The sequence below is a fragment of the Sceloporus undulatus genome, chromosome 6 (assembly GCF_019175285.1).
Source record: "Sceloporus undulatus isolate JIND9_A2432 ecotype Alabama chromosome 6, SceUnd_v1.1, whole genome shotgun sequence".
In the NCBI taxonomy this organism is placed as follows: Eukaryota; Metazoa; Chordata; class Lepidosauria; order Squamata; family Phrynosomatidae; genus Sceloporus; species Sceloporus undulatus.
Window position 1 is genome coordinate 40,794,904 of NC_056527.1, and position 19,927 is coordinate 40,814,830.

Genomic DNA, 19,927 nt, shown 5'->3' on the forward strand with positions numbered 1-19,927 from the left:
CCTGTCGGCGCCCTCCCGCAAGGTTGAGTCGCTCTACAGAGTCGCTCTGGCGAGCTGTCCCTGGTTGGCCGACCACCCGAGGCCAAACTCTGCGATTGTCGAAGGAGCCCAACACAGCTTCGTCCCGAAGCAGGCGACCTCCCCTGTCGACAGGGAGGCGAAAAAGATAGATGGACTGGCCAAAAAGACCTATTCGGCATCGGCCCTCGGAGTCAAGGCTGCCAATTACACTGCCTGCATGGGGGCCTACATCCAGACCCTCATGGAACGGATCTCCCCCCTCGTCCTGGATGTCCCGGATGACATCCAGAGGCAGCTGGTGGAGATCAGGGACGAGGCTCATTCCATTGGAAGTTGGCTCATCACCACTTCCAGGAATATGGCAGACTGCTCAGGGAGGGCCATGTCCGCGTCCATGGCTCTCAGACGACACGCCTGGTTGAGGGCCTCCGACCTCAACCCTACGGTCAGGGCGGCCATCGAGGACATGCCGCTCGACGGGACCGGGCTCTTCCACGCCGAGACTGACAATCGCCTGAACCGCAAGTTCAGGATGAAGGCGGTGGCGAAGAAGCACGGCATGTCTTCGGCATTGGCCTCCCCGTTCCGGAAGCGTCAACGCCTGTGGCAGCCGCAAGGTCAGTCACAGGGGACCTTCTCCCGGGATCGGCAGCCCCAGCAACAGGGCTCCCAGAGACACCGCTTCCCCTCGCAGTCTTCCTCCTCCTCTGGCCGTCGCAACTTTCCGCCTCGGTACCGCAAGTCCCGCCGGCAGGACACCGACCAGGGGAAGAAGAGAGCCTGAAGGGACGCAGCGCGCTTCGTCTCTCCTTCACCCCTCTTCTTTTTGGACATTCTAAGGCCCTTTGTTAACACCTGGGCCTCTATAATATCGGACTCGTGGGTTCTCAACATCGTCCGTAGGGGTTATGCCCTCGAGTTCCAAGAGCTCCCTCCAACTGGAGCCTTCATGTCCACTCCCCCCTCGGACACCCTTCTCGACGAAGTGCGCGCCTTGCTTGGTAAAGGGGCAATCTCCCCTTTGCCGCCCGACCTATGTCCTCGGGCTTTTTCTCTAGGTACTTCACGGTACCGAAAGCGGATGGGGGCATCAGGCCCATCCTGGACTTGAGACAATTGAACTTGTTCCTTGACTACCGTCGCTTTCGAATGGTAACCCTGGCTTCCATTCTGCCTCTGCTTCACCAGGGCCTGTGGTTCGCGACCGTCGACCTGAAGGACGCCTACTTACACATCGGGATCCGAGAGTCCCACCGGAGATTCCTCGCCTTCGCTGTCGGCTCCACCTCGTACCACTACAACGTGCTTCCTTTCGGCTTGGCCACGACTCCACGAGTCTTCACAAAGTGCATGGCACCGGTGGTGGCATACCTTCATCAGAAGGGCTTCATGGTCTTTCCCTACCTGGACGACTGGCTGTTTGCAGCCGAATCCCAAGGCGAGCTGCAGGAGGCAGTCTCCTTCGCTTTGCGCCTCTTGGACTCCCTCGGGCTGGTCGTCAACAGGGAAAAGTCCCACTTCACACCGACCAGACAAGTCAAGTTCATCGGGGCCATCCTCGACTCCGAAAACTGTTTAGCCTTCCTCCCTCCGGACCGGTTTCAGGCTCTGACAACGTCCCTCAGGCCGTGCATCTCCCACAGAAGGGTGAGAGCCAGAGACGTCCAAGTCGCCCTGGGCCACATGGCATCGACGACATTCGTCACCCCTTGGGCAAGACTTCATCTTCGACCTCTCCAATCCTGGTTCCTCTCCGTCTTCTCTCCGTTGGAGGACCCTCCTTCAAAGTGGCTCACGGTACCGAGACCGGTGGCCGCTTCCCTCAGATGGTGGCTAGACAGTTCCAACGTCTGCACCGGGATGCCTTTCCATCAGCCCCAGGCGCATCTGACTCTGACAACCGATGCATCCCTGGAGGGATGGGGCGCCCACCTACTCGACCTCGTCGTCAAAGACAGGTGGTCCGCACAAGACAAGCTCCTCCACATCAACGCTTTGGAGATGCTCGCAGTGGAGAAGGCATTGAGGGCGTTCGAGTTTGCTGTCACAGGAAAGGTGGTCCTCCTGAGGACAGACAACACCACCGTGATGTATTACATCAACAAACAAGGTGGTACCAGATCCAGGACCCTGCTCGACCTCACGCTCCGCATCTGGGACTGGTGCATCCAGAGACACGTCCTCCTCCAGGCGATTCATCTTCCCAGGGAACAACGAGTTGGCGGACCGCCTCAGCAGATCTCCATCGGTGTGCCACGAGTGGAGGCTCCATCCCGAGATGGTTGGCGACCTCTTCGACCGGTGGTGGACCCCCCGGATCGATCTCTTCGCCACCAGATGGAACAGCCACTGTCCCCAGTTCTGCTCCAGGAAGCGATTGGACGGATCCCTCGGAGACGCATTCGCCTTCCTCTGGACGGGGGAGCTCCTCTACGCCTTCCCTCCGTTCCCTCTCATCATCAGGGTGGTGTCCAAGATGACAACGGACCGCTCGCATGCGATCCTGATCACCCCGTGGTGGCCGAGACAGCCGTGGTTCGCATCCCTTCTCCACCTCTCCAGGAGATGCTTCCTCCGTCTCGACCCTCGTCCGGACTGCTGTCGATCCAGGACGGACGGATTCTCCACCTGGACATCGAGAGCCTGCCGCTGGTAGCCTGGAGGATACAGCCCTGACTGCTTTGCCGGAGTCAGTGAGGACGGTGATCCTGGCCTCGAGGAAACCGTCCACCCAGCGCTCTTATGCCCTGAAATGGAGGAGATTTTGCCTCTTCCTTGACCAAAAGGGTTTGTCTCCTGCACAAGTGTCCACTCCAGTGGTGCTGGAGTTTTTGATGGCACTTTTGGATGGAGGGCTGTCCCTCACATCCATCAAATGCTACCTGTCTGCCATCTGTGCCAAATACAAGTTCGGGGGGAGGGTTTCTTTCTTCAAAGACCCCCTGGTGAAGGGGTTCCTGAAGGGTTGTGCCAACCTTTTTCCTCCTGTGTCGGTACCAACGCCGGCTTGGAGCTTGGAGTCGGTACTGTCCGCACTCGAGTCCAAGCCCTTTGAACCGATGGCCACAGCGGACTTGAGACTATTGACTTGGAAAACCGCCTTTCTTGTGGCCATCACCTCTGCCCGCCGTGCGGGCGAACTCTGTGCTTTACGGAGGGACCAGCCATTCTTGAGGTTCCACAAGGACAAAGTGGTCCTCCGTACGGACATCACCTTCTTGCCGAAGGTTGTGTCTGCTTTCCACATGTGCCAGGACATTGTGTTGCCCACTCTCGCATCCAACCCGACGTCGGATGAGGAGCGACACCTACATTCTCTTGATGTCAGGAGAGCACTGGCATTTTACCTGGACAGAACTGCTGCCTCCAGTCGGTCCGAGAGACTTTTCCAATGCTACTCGGAACCGAAGAAAGGGTTGCCTGTGTCTGCGCAGAGGTTGTCCAAATGGGTGGCTGGTACCATCCACCTCTGCTACGAACTGTTAGGCAAACCTCTCCCTGGCAGGGTTCGGTCCCATTCCACAAGGTCAATGGCAGCATCCTCTGCTTTCCTGTCGGGGATTCCTTTGGAGGATGTCTGCAAGGCTGCCGTCTGGTCCCAACCTTTAACTTTTATTAAACATTACAGGTTGGACACCAGGGCTATCCGAGACGCAGCTTTCGGGAGGGCTGTGTTGGTTTCAGGGTTGCATTGATTCCATTACTGATGGTTTGTGTTTACTACACTTGTACAGTTGACACTGTTTACATTTGTTGTATGTTGATTTGCACAAGTTCTAGGGAATCGGTCTTGCATGACCTCTGTTCCTCCCCTCAGGTTTAGCAACGTTATTGCTATTTGATCTGTGCATGAACAAAAAGACTGACTCTTTTATGGTTCAAGGTGTTTTATTGTAATAAATATACCTTTGGTTTACCATAGCTTTGGTCTCAGGACACTCCCTCCGCCACATACCTTAGCTTGTCAGTCTAAACCCATTTGTATGATTTGCAGAGACCACGAAGAAGAAGGACAGGTTGCTTACCTGTAACAGTATTTCTTCGAGTGGTCATCTGCCAATACATACAAATCCCACCCGTCCGTCCCCTCAGTGTCCTGCTCACATTGGCTCTTTCCATCGCCTGCTTGGCTGAAAAATTGCGGAACTGGGGAAAAGAGCGGGAAGGCAGGGGCCTTATAACGGGTGGGCGGAGTTACCGCCAAAAAGTTTCAATATGTTGCAGAGTTAACTCTGCCCAGTGATTCCAGTAGGTTCCGAGCAGCACTGCGCAGGCGCAGGGAAACCCATTTGTATGTATTCGCAGATGACCACTCGAAGAAATACTGTTACAGGTAAGCAACCTGTCCGTTCCCCAGCCTTCCAAGCATGCCACCCTTCACCTACAGGTGAAGAAACTACTTAGAAAACAAAACAGAATAAATACAATATAAATGTTGACACTTGTTTTTGTAGCTATTGCCCCAAAACAATATGAAGATCCAAGCAAATATGGCTGCACATTTCTTCCTTGCCAGCAACATTTAGATTCAATTCAATGCATGTGAAGAGTGTAGAATTATGATGCTGATGATAGCAGCAGTTAGAATTCATAGTTTTGCATGCAGAACATTTCTTACAACTAGGTAATAATACAGTAATGGCATTTATTTTATCCCATTGTGTGTTTGGTGATATTTAAAAGGATCTTCGAATTACCTTTTATAAATCAGAACCATGAGGCGTGAGGCCACTGAACTGATTCAGTAGCTTTTTAATGAAAACAGTGAATTATGCTTTCACTTATTTCCATATCATTGATTTGGTCATTAAAAAATACAGATTGCTGCTTAGGTTTATATTTAATGAAAGTATTCAAGTATTGTATCAGCCCTTTGTAATCTATGCCAGATACAAATACGTTAGTAAATTTCAATACAGGTTGGGTCTCCCATATCTGAAATGCTTGGGGCCAGAAGTGTTTTGGATTTTTTTTCAGATTTTGGAATGATCTCATACATAATGAGAGAGCTTGGAGATGGGACCCAGGTCTAAATATGAAATTCATTTATGTGTTTTATGCACCTTATAAATTTATCCTGAAGGTAATTTTATACATAGTATTTTTAATAATTTTGTGCACGAAAAAAGTGTGTGTACACTGAACCATCAGAAAGTAAATGTGTCACTGTCTCAGCCACACATGTGGGCAGTTTTGGATTTTGGAATATTTTGGATTTTAGAATTCCAGATAAGGGATACTCAACCTGTACTACAAAGAGAGTAATCAAAATAATTTGCATTCTTATTTGGTAAAAGCAGAAGTATTTTTTCTATTATTTTCATATCCCTTTTTGTGGCATAGATGTATTTTTTTATTGGCCAATTTAAAAAAACATTGTTGTAAAACTGTTTATATGTCATTTAACATCCTCCTCTCCTTATTTTAAATTATCTTTTAATAAAGGAAAAGCAGTATGGGTACTCATTTTGGAGAAGACTTTTCAGAAGCTGTAAAGGTGGTGAAAGAAGGATGTCTTGCTGCTCCTTGTTCTTTGGAAAAGTTGGAGAAGATTTGGATAGACTATAACTCTGCTCAAGAGGAAATTCGCCTTTGCAAAGATGTGGTGTGTAGAATATAGAATACCTTGCCTTTTTCCTCACAAGGTTTTTTTATTTCTATAGTTTGAAAAGATCTTTTTGGGCATTTAGCTTGATCTTTGATGCATCTAATAATGTGTGTTTCAATTAAGTTAGGTCTGTAGCTGAGTAAGGGGAATTGCTGGAGTTTATTGCCTGTTACTGGAAAAAGATGTTGTAGCTTTTCCATCCCCACAGACTTTGGGCCCAACATAAACTGCATCCGCACTGCAGAAATAATCCAGTTTGACACCAGTTTAATTGCCATGGCTGATTGTTGTGGAATTCTGAGAACTGTAGTTTTGTGCAGGCTTCTCTGTCAGACAGCTCTGGCACCACAACAAACTACAGTTCTCAGAATTGCATAGCATTGAGCCATGTCAGTTAAAGAGATGTGAAAGTGGATTATTTCTGTGGTGTGGATGCAGTTACAGTGGAGCAGCAGTGGTAGTGAATGCTAGATATCTGGGAGAATGGTTCTTCTAGAACAAGGGTGCAGGGAATTTTTTTTTATCTCAAGGTCTGAATTCAGTTCCAGAGCTTCTTGGGATGGGAGTGCAAGCCAGTGATGGTTATGATCAAGGCAAAAAAAACCCAACCAGAAATAAAAGCATGTTTGGATTTAGAGCAGGGCCACTCAGTTCACCTTTTTTAGGGGGAAAGATTGTACAGATGATGTCAGTAATTATCACAATGAATTCTATTCCTTTTTCCCAGATTGGGATTCAAACACCTTACAATGATATAAATAATATGGTTAAAAGTGCACAAGATACAAAAGTTAAAACACAATCAGACAGAGAAAATTAAAACCAGATTAAAATGTATATCATTAAAACACACACATAAACCCGCCCAATTAACAATATCCAGCATACATAAAGGGCTTTATGTAATTGCTTATCAAGCTGTCTTGGATACCATTTTGGGAGAAAGGTGGGATAAAAGTGCAATAAATAAATAAATCAAATGCATGTCAGAATAGAAAAGTCTTTTTCTATGAAAAGCAAGTAGGGAGGATGCTAATATAACTTCTCTGGGAAGGAGGTTCTAGAACAGTGATTCCCAAAGTAGGCAGAACGTCCCCCTAAGGAGGTGATGAGAAGAAAAGGGGGCAGCAGGGGGGCTTTCAGTTAAAGCATTGGTGCACAAGAAAGACAAGGGGAACCAGAGGCCTTAGGACCATGGTGGGGATGAGAGGTTCATGAAACTTCTTTTCAGGGTCCTTTAAAAGCACCACACAGCCTCTCTGACTGCTTTGTATGGTGGTTTCCCAGTCTTCACCTCCCCCAAAAAACCTCACTCCCTTAGTCATGTTTTTGCTAGCAGTAGTGGTTGTGAAATTAGTAGTAGTGGCAGTGGGGGAGAAGTGGTGGCAAATAGGAGTTTTCAGATTTGGAACCCTGATTAAGTTTTGTGACTTTTGCTAGGACTTGGCTGTAAGGTTGGAGTTGACTTTACAGCCAAGAAATTTGCTGTTTCTGCTTTCTTTTGTTGGACTGTCTGACAGAAGAGGTAGCAGAAGAAACAAGAATTTTTTTTGTGGGGGGGGCACTTGAAACTGTGTGAGGAAGGCGCACCTCTGAGACATCTGGGCACTTTGGGAGCAGCAGCTGACTAGCTGTCTGAGCAGTGACCAAGGAGCCTCTTGCCTGCACTGGATTTTGTGAGTTGTGAGATAAGCAACTCATAAACAATGTCTTTATCACCCTAACTCCTGAAGCAGGAGGCTGCTGTCTACCATTCACACAGGATGCTCCAGTATCATGAGTGGGGTGCAGGGAGAGTCCGGCGATTCTTCCCCGTCTTTACTCCTGAAGCAGAAGCCTGTTGATAGAAGGGGAGATGGCAGCCTTCAGCTTTATGAGTGGGGTACAGGAGGGATCCAGGGATTCTTCCTCTTAATTCCCAAAGCAGGAGACTGATGTGTCAGTGGAAGATAACAGCCTCTAGCTCCCAAAGCAGGAAGCAGAACTGACACCACAGCCTTCTGCTTCAAGAGACACAAAGAGGAAAATAACTAAGACCCTATTAAGTGAATGCAAAGATACTTTACAAACTTGGACACTTGTGATTGTTAATTCCCCAGGGGGCTGAATTACACAGGAGTCTTGGTGGTCCTTATCCCTTGGCGCCTGATCATTTCAGGAAGGTCTCAGCTCCCCAGCCTAGCCTGGGGTGGAGTGGGGACACAGAAGTCCTCCTGCCCCTCCCTCTCTGCAATCTATGCCACATATGGCTACACTGATAGGTAAATTCTGGGAACTGTAGTCCAAAAGATGAACTTTCTCAAAGCTATGCATCACATGGAGATGCAATCGGAAGAAGGAACATTTCCAAGTTTTATGCATCATATAAAGGTTAAAACATTAAGAAGAAAACTGTATTGATGTTGTGGGTTTCCTTGCTGTGTGGATTATACTATGGAAGTTGATTTGCTATTTTTTGTTTTACTCTGCAGAGCTGTCCTACTTGTCACTTGTACTCTGTTGTAGATTAGAGATGAGAACACTTCAGATGTGCCTTGCTGATCTGTCCTTTTCTTATTTACAGGATGATATTCAGCACTTGATTCTTCACAGAAATGAAGTACAAAAGAAGTTGTACTCCGCTATGGAAGAATTTATCCTAGAAGTGAATGATTTGCCTCTTTCAAAACGCTTGGAAGTACTGCAGGTTGGCAATAGTGTTACATGCTTTTATCAGTGTATAGGGACATTTTCACACTACACATAGCGCTACAATTTCAGTTTATGGTTCCATCCTATGGATTCCTGGTGTTAGCAGTTTAGGGAGGGGCATTTAGCATTCTCAATCAGAGACGAATTAAAAACCTGAGAATTCCATAGAATGTTGCCATGGCAGTTAAAGTACAATCGTAGTGCTTTAATAGTGTAGTGTGAAAAAGTCCTACCGGTAGTTTCGTTTTTCTCCATCAGTCTCCATATGCTAGAACACAATTTTATGCTGGAAGTGGTATACTGTGAGAAGTAACCTGTCATATGGCCATGCTTACACATCTTTACTTCTGCTGATTGCCTTTTGCCATGGATCCAAAACACACCGCAGAAATAATCCATTCTGAGACTACTTTAACTGCCTTGACTGAATGCTAAGGAATTCTGGGAAGTGTAGTTTTGTGAGACATTTAGCCTTCTCTGTCAGAGAGCTCTGGTGCCACAATAAACTCCAATTCCCAGGATTCCCTAGTACTAAACCAGGGCAGTTAAAGTGGTCTCATGCTGGATTATTTCTTCAGTGAGTTTTGGAAGGGTCCCTGGAAAGTACCAAGAGAATTCTGTTTTGGTGCCTCTCCTTATCCAAATGGCTGGCTCATCACTTAGATCAGTGTTTATCAAAGTAGTGGTACTCTGGAGTGATGACAGTCTGAAAACCATTAACTGCCAGTCCTGGGGGAATTTCCAGAAAAGAAAGAAACAGTGGTAGCAAATGGATACAATACCAGTCCATAGCATGTTAGGGAAAAAATGTCGGTTTCCCACATAAACATAGCTGAGAAGTACCAGTGTTGATATAGCTGTCCTGGGGAAGCTGTGCCCCTTCATATGCTGTTTTCTTTCAGTCCCCATCAGCCCCTACTCCTTGCTAATGGTAGGGGATGATGAAAGTGGCAGGTGATCAATATCTGGAAGGCTTAAGGGTTTTAAAGCCGAATACATAGGTTTATTTTGTGCCTGTGAATACACACAAGCTATAGAGTACTCTCAGGAGAGGTATAAAGAAGGTATAAAGGATGAGTATGGTTTAAAATTTTGGAGAAGACTTAAGATGCTATGGATGAATGTGTGTTTGAATGTATTTAATGTTGGTGATGTTTGTGAATGTTTTCATGTTATGTAAAATTATTCAATAAATATTTATTTTAAAAAAAGAGATAGGTAGCCATGCTATTCTCTTACAGTGAAAGCAACAGAATCCTGTGACATCTTAATATATGTGGAAGATGTATTATGTGGATAACTATTACAAGCCTTCTTCTTGGAGCAAGACATTTAAAATAAATAGTTAAGTTGTGACAAAACAAAGAGTTGCATCTATTTTAAGTATGTTTTCCTTGCATAGAAAAGACAAGCCTTAGTATTCTTACTAATTGCATTTGTTCAAAGGTTGTGAATGTCTGTTTAAAAAGTGAGTTACTTGAATATGTGGTGCAAAAAAGAGGGAGTTCAGAAGTTAGTTATCACCTTCAATCACACCCTTACAATGCCCCTCGTCTTAGTCTTTTAAAATTAGTCTGCATCAGTTTGAACTCCTTGGATATATCCAGCTGGCATAGGAAGATGCTCAGGCAGGTCCCTGATTTTGTCCTAAATAGTAATATGAACGTGTGTCCACAAGATGGCAGCCTTCAAGCGTTTTGGCCATAGTTTTTTGTGGGGTTTTTTTGGCTATGGGGCCATGTTCTGGAAGAATTTATGACAAAAACACGGAAGTGTAACCCTAAACCAAAAAAGAATGTTGCAAAACAGAAAAGTTTAGGGGGGAAAAGGAAATGCTTCAAAAGATGGCTCAGTTTTATTAAGAACAAAATAGAAGAAAGAGGTGGGTTAAAAATGTTGTCAATCAGTTAGGCAGGCAGGAATAGTAGGATCTGTGTACAGAGCCCAAAGATAGAGTATAATGGTACTCAAACCAATACATACAAATGCTAATAAAACCAATATGTACTAGGCTAAAAAACTATAAATCTCAACCAGTGAACAAAGTGAAGGGAGATGTTTGACATACAAAATGCAGGTTCAAGTAAAGTATTCAACAACTCCAAAAAGACAAATGGGAGGGATTACAGTACAAGCCCATTACAAGTGTAAAATAGATAAAAATAAAAATAGGACCAAACGCGTTTCAACACTAAGTCTTCTTCAGTGGTCTAGAAATGCTGAAAAAATAAATAATAATATCAGTGATTTATCAAAGAAATATAATGGAGACCATATTGTAGATGAATCATATTACAAATATACCTGTTATAACAGCATAGAAGGTATCGCAATAAATGTGGGCACATCCAGTGAAGGTAAGTAGTTAGTTGTCCAATATGAACCTAAAAAGGTACATTGGAAAATATATACAGTGCGCCCGTGCCATACGTGGGTGCACTTTACGTGGACTTGAGCTTATGCGCTCAAGCCGCAGGGCATGCACAAGGCAGAAGGGGCGGCGCATCCCATTCAATTGATAGAATGAAAAATTACAATGTTTCAGCCCAGTTACAGTTCTCATTCAAATCGAGGAGTTTCTGTGTCTGTAAAGTAAAAATCCAGAAAAGTTCTCTTCTTCGGAGTTTCCTTTCCAGACTGACCCCAGTGCCAGGCAGAAGAATTTATTCCTGATGTTTTGCCTGCATATGTGGCTGGTATCTTTAGAGAATGATGGCATGGAGATGTGTGGGGTATATATACTGTGTGACCCTTTGTTGAGAGAAAGAGATTTATATGTTAATCTGTGTGTTGGTCTGTTGGTGAATGGCAAGGCATCAGGGTGGGAAATTATGGGATGAGGATTTGTGTCTATTAAATTAGTGATCCATTGTCTGCTGGGAAACCCCCTGACCTTGGGTGAAGTTCATTTTCATGTGCCTGAGCATTTTGGCCATGCTCATGAGAGCTATAGCAAATGGCATAGGCTGTCTGGCAGACCTGGTTGTGGATTTTATAGCTTGTTTTACAATCTTTTATAAATGTTTCTTGAAAGAAAATAATGCTGGTCTGTTGTCCTATATTCCTGATGCTGTGAACCTGCAGATTTAGTTGTAAGCTTCATGTATCTTTTTGTGAAAAGAACTGTCTCCCATTAGCTTTTGAAAATGGGTGTCTGAACTCTGCGATCTTTTAAAACTTTTCAGAATTTACTATTGTGATGCATACAAACATGATTGGAGACAGCAAGTGTCATATTTTTGTCCTCTGTAGAGGAATCCAAATTCCTAGTGTGTTTGGTTTCTCAAAAATATGTACAGTTCCAACAAATGTTTTAACATTTGTCTTGTTGCTTTAATAATAGTTTAGCATGCTTTTAAAAACATCTTTAAAATATATAAATGTATACACATCATAAAACACATTTACACTTTTTGATGTTGATTTTATTCTTCTTTGTGTAAAGGTGTAAAACTTTCCCAGAAATCAGGAGGAGAAGATGGGATAGTGAGACTTCACTCTTGCATTTGGGAAAGTTCTCTTTCAAGTCAATAAATTTCCCCCAAGTTTGACTACAGATGCAAACGTATATCAAATGAAAATATAAATGTTTCTGGAACTAATACTTTAATACAGTGATGGTGAACCTTGTCAGGTTCGCGTGCCAAGGGGCGGGGTTTTCTGCCACCTCAGGATGGGGCTGTGTGCTGGGGCGGGGCTTCCGCCCAGGGGGCAGGGCTTCCACCCTCCACGGGTGGATCTTCCACCCTCTGGGCGAGGCTTCTTCCCCGCCCTTTTACTGGCACCCAGCTGTTGGGTCAGCAAAGGGCCGTGAGGGGGTGGAGCCATGGGCACGGCACCAGTCCTCCTCTTCCCGGACCTTTCCTCACCCCAAAGGGCTTTCTGGAGCCCTTTGGGGGCGAGGAAAGGCAAAAAGGGAAGAAGAGGAATGGGCACGCCCCCTCCTCACGGACATTTCCCTGCCCTCCAAGTGCCCCATTTGGGGACACTTGGCTCCCTGCCTTCCTCGCCACGGACCTTTGCCTGCCTCCAGCTGTCTCTCCCAAGACAGTTGGAGGCCGGCAAAGGTCCCTGGGGAGGAGCAACTGGCACGCGCCGGTCACTCCTCCTCTCCCCACACTTTCCCCGGCCTCTAGCTGTCTCAGAGAGGCATATGAAGGCTGGGAGAATGCTGCGAGGAGGAGCCAGAAACGCGCTTCTCTGGCTCCTTTTACGGTGTGCCCTTTTCTGTCTCTGAGGCAGCTGGAGGCCAGGAAAAGGCAGGGAGGAGGGGGAATGGGCACGCGCGTGCCTCTTCCGCCTTCTTCCTCGCCCCGTGCCCGAGGAAATGGCATTAAGTGCCACTTCCGGCATGCGTGGCATAGGTTCGCCATCAATGCTTTAACACATATTGTACCCTTACTCAGTTTTTAGGGACCTGTTAGATACATAAATATATGGAAATATATTGGAAAAGTCACTGTTGGGGGCTACAGTTTCCAGAATCCCACAACCAGTGTGACCTTTATATAACTAAGAAAATGAGAGTCACTTTATAGCATTTCAAAGGATCTCTATAGGATTTCAAAGGGCAGAAGAGATAACATCTAGAGATTACATAGATTCTTGGGACTGGGACTTGGGGAGAGAGTGGGTTTCAAACTCAGTCATGGAAACCAACTACGTAGCCTTGAGCAAATCATTCTCAAGCCAACAGCAAACCTCTGCTTTCCAAGAAAGTTCTAGAATAGGGTCGCCATAAGTTATAGTTGACTTTTAGGCACATAATGAATAATAGATCAGTGTGGAAACAAGTTTCTAGCTTCTGTGTCTATTGGCATTCATGTATATGTGGATTATTCCTGACCCCACTGTGTTTTAGTTCCTCTTTTCCTGCCTTGCCACATTAGAGCAGGGGTAAAAGAAAGTGTGGTCTTTGTGCCACATGCAGCCCCAACACCTTTTTGCAGCTCACAGTTTGGTCTTAGCATGACACATTTACCATTAATTAGCAACAAAAAGTGCATACCTCCACAGATTTTACTTCTCTTACATAGACTGTATGGTTTCTTTCTTGATTAGTCAAGTGGCTAACTTGAGTAACCTTTTTATCAAGAGCACAGAATAAATTTGGATTCAGTCTTCTCAGTAGCAGGTAGGTTAACCAGATAAGTAAAGTTATGCCTGCTTTTGAAGCATGAGATTCCATGCAGTTCAGACAAAGTGTATACAAACACCACTTACACCTTTAGAGAAACCACTCTAAACACCTTTAAAGAAACATTTGACATCAGGTAGGCCCTTCAGGATCTTTCTCAGCATTTTCTGCATGTTGCATCAAGCACAGTTGTTCTCTGCATACTCCGAATCAGCTTTGTGTCCTTATTACCCAAGGTGTTTCATGCAAAGGACCCTATGGATATGTCAGTTTAAGACACAGATTAGCCTGTTTTCTCTTACTCTGTATTTTCCCCATCTGTCTAGTGTATAGTTGATTATTAGAAATGTTCTGTGCCATTTGTCCCTCTGATATCAAGGTTTTGTTTGTTTGTTTGTTTTTTGTTTTGCATAGAATTGAAAGATGAGCAATTTTGATGAGCATGGGCAATCTGTTTGCACCAGTAGGTGGAACTTGAAGGATGGAAGTGGCTTTCGCAGTATCCTTGGTGGGGAAACAGGAAACCTCTGCGAGCCATATTATGCTCAGTGGATAGCTAGGTTTCATTACTTTTGCTAACTTTTCACACCTTTGGAAATTCATTCCAGGCCCTTGATTTAAGGACCCTTTACAGTATGTCAACTGAGTTTTCTTGCTGGTGTATTTGCTACTTTGTACTTGGAAGAGGTGGTGCTCATTATCTAAACCCTGCTAGAGAATGCCTGGGGGTTCCCATGAGCAAGATAACCTGCTTCATTTTATAATATACGTAGAGGGTTTTTTATGCACTGTTCCCTTCACTGCTTTATTTATTTCTCTTTTTCCTTCCCAACCCTGATGGTGTTTCCTTTGAAATTTTGTAGAGATTGCAGGGATCTTTGGAGGCTTCATGTGGTCAGGCTCATTATGAAGCAGAGAGTTCTGATGAAGCATTTGAGAAGTTCTTCGAGTGGAAGAATGTGAAGCTGGAAGAATTCAGCCGGGTCAGGAATGCCACAGATGCTTCCTTGCAAAATCTTGTGACATGTTTTAGCAAAATAACTCAGGTAAAAATGTCTGTGTTGTCTCAAACAAGAAAACAAAGCTCAGCATTTATCAACATGATTTTGGGGGCCAAACTGCAGGTTATTTTGGAGCTCTATGCTTTGAAATCACAGCGTACTTTGATTTATCCAAAGGCAGCTGTGAAAGATAGCAGGAGCTGCTGTGGACCACAAGGGAAACATGTGGCCCTGTAAAATGTTCCCTGCTGCTGTCTTTATAGCAGTGGTAGGAGAAACCACCCTGATGGCAAAAGTTTGCTTCTTTGGTGAGTGGGATCAAATGGTGGGACAGAAAAAAAAATGGCAAAAGTTTGCCTCTTTGGTGAGTGGGATCAAATGATGGGACAGAAACAAAAATGAGGACATCACCAAACAGTAGTGATACAAAGAGGGGGACATATTTATACCTAGAACCCAGTGATTGTCCCCCTCTTAGTGCAGTTTGGAGAGGAGATGTGCATGGAGATTGTAGTGTAAGAAGAAAGGATTCAACAGTCTTTCCCCATGCACCCCTTTCATTGTGATAGCTTTTATTAAAAAAAGGAAATGTACAGTGAGAGTTTACTATACTGTGTGTTTAGGACCTTTGAAATAAATCTGAATATCTGAACTGGAAATTGTTGAACATATTCTTTTTAATAGTACTTGGGAAGAAACTGATTTCCTGCATGGTTCCTAATTGGTTATTTTCTGGTTTGACTTGGCTGTGTTCCCTTTGCCTCTGCAAGCATCTTGGCTTGTATTATCATGGACCTTCTATATTGATGGGGGTTTTGTTCTGTCTCCTCCCCCATGGATGAGAAAACACACAGACAGTTGCACCCTGTATTATTCAGTGGCAGTGATGTGAACATATGTGCTTCAGCTTGTGTGCATCTCATAGCCACCATTGAATAATATGGGCCATGGCAATCCATGGGCAGTCAGAATCGTGGATCAGAAGCCTGCTGATATGGCAGGCCCACTCTACTAAAAGAATTCCATTTTGTATTATAAAATGTGGAACCAGTATGTTACTGATTCACTCTTCAGTTATATTAGAGCAGGGTTGGATTCCATGTATTTTGTGCCTGCAGTGCGTGTGCGCCATTACCCCCTCCGGAGCGTGCCAAGCCATCTGGCATGGCTTTCATGTAATGCAGGTACACTGTACTGGAGTATAAGTTGAGAAATTTTAGTCTAACACTGAAAAACTGGATCAGTTTATCCATTGATCAATGCTTAGTTTTTTCAGAGACCTTTGGAGAGCCTGTGCTTCTGGGGTGTGGGTTAAGGAAGCAAATAGTCAGAAAGCAAGACAGCAATCTGATCCCTACTGGCTTGAGCCTTTTTGGCAGCCTTGGCTTCCTCCTTCCTTCTCCCCTGAGCTCAGCGGGCCACCTCAGGAGGAGTTTACTGCATTACTTTTTGATGATTGGTTCCCTCAACACCCTCAGCAGCACAAGATCCCTGGAGGCCCCCTGAAAATCCATCCAGAGCAATCAACCCAGGTTGGGCCACTGGGGTGAGGGGTTGAGGTATCTCAGGTATCTGCCCCAATCTCAGAAGCACCATGAACTTCATACCATCAGCAAATGGAGTTATCAAAAGAAAACGAGAACTTCTTACGTGGCTTCATTCAGACTGAAAGTAATTGAATATACAAAAGCATCCAGTAATTTTGTAGCTGGCGACAATGAAAAAAGTAACCTTTTATATCCCTTTTTACATGCCTTGAAATGTTACCATTGACTTATCCACAGATCATAGCAAATTCCTTAATTTTGAGTTTCAAACCTGCTATTGACTTATCTATGAGATCCACTTATAGTTGAATGTATATGACATTCACCTATGAAGACCATGCAGGTTGGTTTGTGAGTGTATTTAATTGGTAATATTTACATGGGAATGTGTGTATCACAGTTTTTCTTGAGCTGCTTTTCAGATTGCCTACTTGATACCTTAGATTTGAGGTCATTCTTGGAAGCTTTCTAGGAACTTGACACATGAAGTGAGAACATACCATTCCTATGATGCAGCTTTACACATTGAGGCAGCTGATCAGAACATTCTTTCATCACCTTCAGTTTGATGATACAGTGGTACCTCGGGATACGAAATACCCAGGTTACGAATTTTTCGGGATACGAAAAAATCCCATAGGGATTTATTGTTTCGGGTTACGAAAGTTTTTTTGGGTTACGAAAAAACTCCGGCGCTATTTTAAATGGAGCCGCGGCAGAGCCGCGGCTTTTTCCCCATTAGCGCCTATGGGTTTTCGGCTTACGAAGGCTTTTCGGGTTACGAAAGCGGCCGCGGAACGAATTATTTTCGTAACCCGAGGCACCACTGTATAGGAAGGTCCTATTACACTTTTTGCTCGGTAGCATTTGACTAGTAGCAGAATATCTTGGTACTCCATTTTTATTCTCTCTCTCTCTCTCTCTCTCTCTCTCTCTATATATATATATATATTGTAGTGAGTTACAATATTCCACTCATTGTCTCATTCCCCTCACCCCTTTCCATGGTGTCCTTCCTGGAAGGCATGGAGGATGGTATGACTTACAGTACCTATTACTTAACCTGTAGCTCTAAAATGATTTGTGTTTTTAGAATACAGTAACTGTTTAGTAAGGAGATGTGAGCTGTGACAGATTGGAGCACTGAGCTTTTCAAGTATCTCAGCACACCAGACGAAGCTTGTTGAAGTGATTTTGTACTGGATACACCATTGCAGCTGATTTAACCTAGATCAGAAACTCTTTGAAACAAGTTTAGCTGTTGTGGCTTCCTCAAAGAACCCTGAGAATTGTAGTGTCACAGAGTTGGCTCCATTGGTCAGGTGCTTCATTGACAGAATTGAATGTAGTGAACAGCATAGGAATGTACTGTTGGGCATCATTCATTGCTCTTAAGCAAGTGACCCATAGAAATGAACTGAGGTGGTTGAGCAATTCTCTCTAATATTTGTAGAGAGAACCCTTCTTTTACTGTTGCCTCTTTGCCTTTAAAGTTCTTTAACATGAGCCCGGATTTGAAATATGAGGATGTTGCTGTCAGTGTGGATGAAGTTCTCAAGAAGACTGAGATGGATATTTCTCAAGAGCTGGACCTTTATCTTACTGTAAGTTTGTTCTCATATATTGAAATAAAAGGTCTTCTCGGCTTAGAATCATAGAATCGTAGAGTTTAAAGAGACCACAAGGGCCATCCAGTGCAACCCCCTGCCATACAGGAAATCTCAGTCAAAGCATACCCAACAGATGGCTTCATTTTTTTTGGCCAGAACACCTACTGTATTAATGTTGGATAATTTTGCATTCATGTAAGAAGCAGTTTTGTCCAGGATTTACTGCATTAAATTTCCCCACTAAGAAGTACTGTATGATTAAGACAAGCTTAAATGATCATTGGTGTGCATTTTGGCTTAATGTGGGCAGGAAAGGGCAACTGCAGGGGTTCTACAGGCTGTTTCTTTCCACCCCAACTTCTTGTTGGTGGTAGCAACCACTTTCTGGAGAAAACGGAAGAGACTAGAAAATTGCCTCCATGTTTGTTTGTTTTTAAAAAGTGTGTGTATGGGTATTTAAATGGTGGTGGTGGGGCTTTATGGGTCAATCTCATCACCTGGAGGCTTTAAGAAGAAAAACCTTCCCATTTCTTGCAAAAAAAGGTGTTTTGAACAGGTGATGGTTCCCTCTCTCACAAAAACTGTCTACTTTAAGAATTGAGTTGTTTTTACTACCTGTTCTCGGAAAATAAAAATAGATAAACTGTCATAAGCTTTTCCTTAAGAATGAACTTCATATCTTTAGGTGTTTAAATCAGCCCACTTTGTGCATTTATAGATAACATTATCTGTTCCTCTGTGTGCCATTCCATTTAGGAGCCAAATGAAGCAGACAGAAAAATAATCTTAAATGTGTACAATGAGGTTATGCATAAGATCCACCAAGAAGAGCAACTATTAAATACTGTCTATCACAGATATCTCGACAGTGTTGAGGTCAGTTTGTCTGTTTGCTTATTTGTCAGCTGCTCAGAAATAAAGCAAACTATATTTTGAAACTTAATTCAGGAAGATGTTTTAGAGATCCTGAACTTTTTAGATATATTGTATTCTCTCTGATTTTCCCTTTGGGAAATAAAACAAATGTTTTCTAATTACTTATGTAGTGTCACATGGATGAAATCTTGTAAACTATGTATTGAGTTATCATTGTCTGCAATGATCATTACCACTACTGTCTAGGGGTCCTTTCTCACTACACAGTTATAGCACTGTGATTTGACTTCAACTATTATGGCCCCATCCTATGGAATTGCGGGATTTGCAGTTTAGGGAGGGGTATTTAGAATTCTTAGCGAGAGAGTTTTAGATCCTCACCAAACTACAAGGCCTAGAATTCCTTTGGATGTTGCCATAGAAGTAACAGTGGAATTGTAGTGCTACTATTATATAGTAAAAAAGGACCCTAAAAAACTAAGGATAAATCCAATTTAATCTTATCTGGATCAGACCCATTGAAATCAGTGAGATTTAAGTTGTAACTAACAAGCTGCATTCATTTCAATGGGACTACTTGAATAAGGACAAAATTTGATTTTAATGGATTATAATACTACAGTGCTACTATATTTTTGTTTAGAAGATTTTTTAAAAACTGAAAAAAGTTTCCCTCATTTTATTTATTTGCTCTGAACTGTCTAAACTTGTTCTTTTTAGTTCAAAAAACAGATCGTGGGATGGCTGGATACAAGTCCTAACATTGACAACTTGTTACGGATTAAGAATAAAATGAAAAACATAAAGGCTCAGCTGAGATGGAAGCTGGTAGAAAAGAACAACTTGGAAGAAGTATGAGAAATATTTTGATTCTTTGACAACTCACTGCTTAAGAAGAATAACTTTTCCACTATTTAAGAGAATAAATGGGTGTCTAAATGGAAAAAGTGGTTATTGCCTGGCATTTGACAAATCTTTCCTTAAGGAAAATATAATTCCTATGCAGTCAATAGTCTGAGGAAAACCTGATTAAATAAAATATGAAACACACGTACACACACACACAAAATCCGAACAAGAAAAAGGAAAAAAAAGCAAGCAAGAAAGCAGATGCATAAAAAAATATTTAAATTGGGCACAGTATTTTTCAAACTGGAGCCAAGGGAAATGTGTGTGTGAGGGGTGGTGGTAGTGAGTATGAAATATCAACAACAGGAAGTAGAAGTATACATTTTTACATGTTTCATGGGTAATAGAACTACAAAATTAAAACTTAGGTTTTCTACATTGTTTTACTATCCACACGGAGCCCATGAGATGTAGCAAATAGGAGTTGAGGTGTCTTGAGTCTCTGAAATGCTGCAGGCGTAGTTGCTGCAGACTTGAAATGAATTGGTGGTTTAACACATGGGAAATTATGTGTCATGAATAGAGGG

General features: G+C 43.6%; 1 protein-coding gene across 3 annotated transcripts in view; it reads left to right on the forward strand.

The window, feature by feature from the left end:
* STK31 (serine/threonine kinase 31) overlaps window positions 1-19,927 on the forward strand; it is a 65,507-nt gene that overhangs the window by 20,436 nt on the left and 25,144 nt on the right. For all 3 annotated transcript variants that reach the window (XM_042477316.1, XM_042477317.1, XM_042477318.1), the window contains exons 11-16: window positions 5,467-5,626; window positions 8,193-8,315; window positions 14,321-14,503; window positions 17,499-17,609; window positions 18,372-18,491; window positions 19,212-19,343. In XM_042477316.1, coding sequence (XP_042333250.1) covers window positions 5,467-5,626; window positions 8,193-8,315; window positions 14,321-14,503; window positions 17,499-17,609; window positions 18,372-18,491; window positions 19,212-19,343 — 829 coding nt within the window. The remainder of the gene's footprint in view (window positions 1-5,466; window positions 5,627-8,192; window positions 8,316-14,320; window positions 14,504-17,498; window positions 17,610-18,371; window positions 18,492-19,211; window positions 19,344-19,927) is intronic.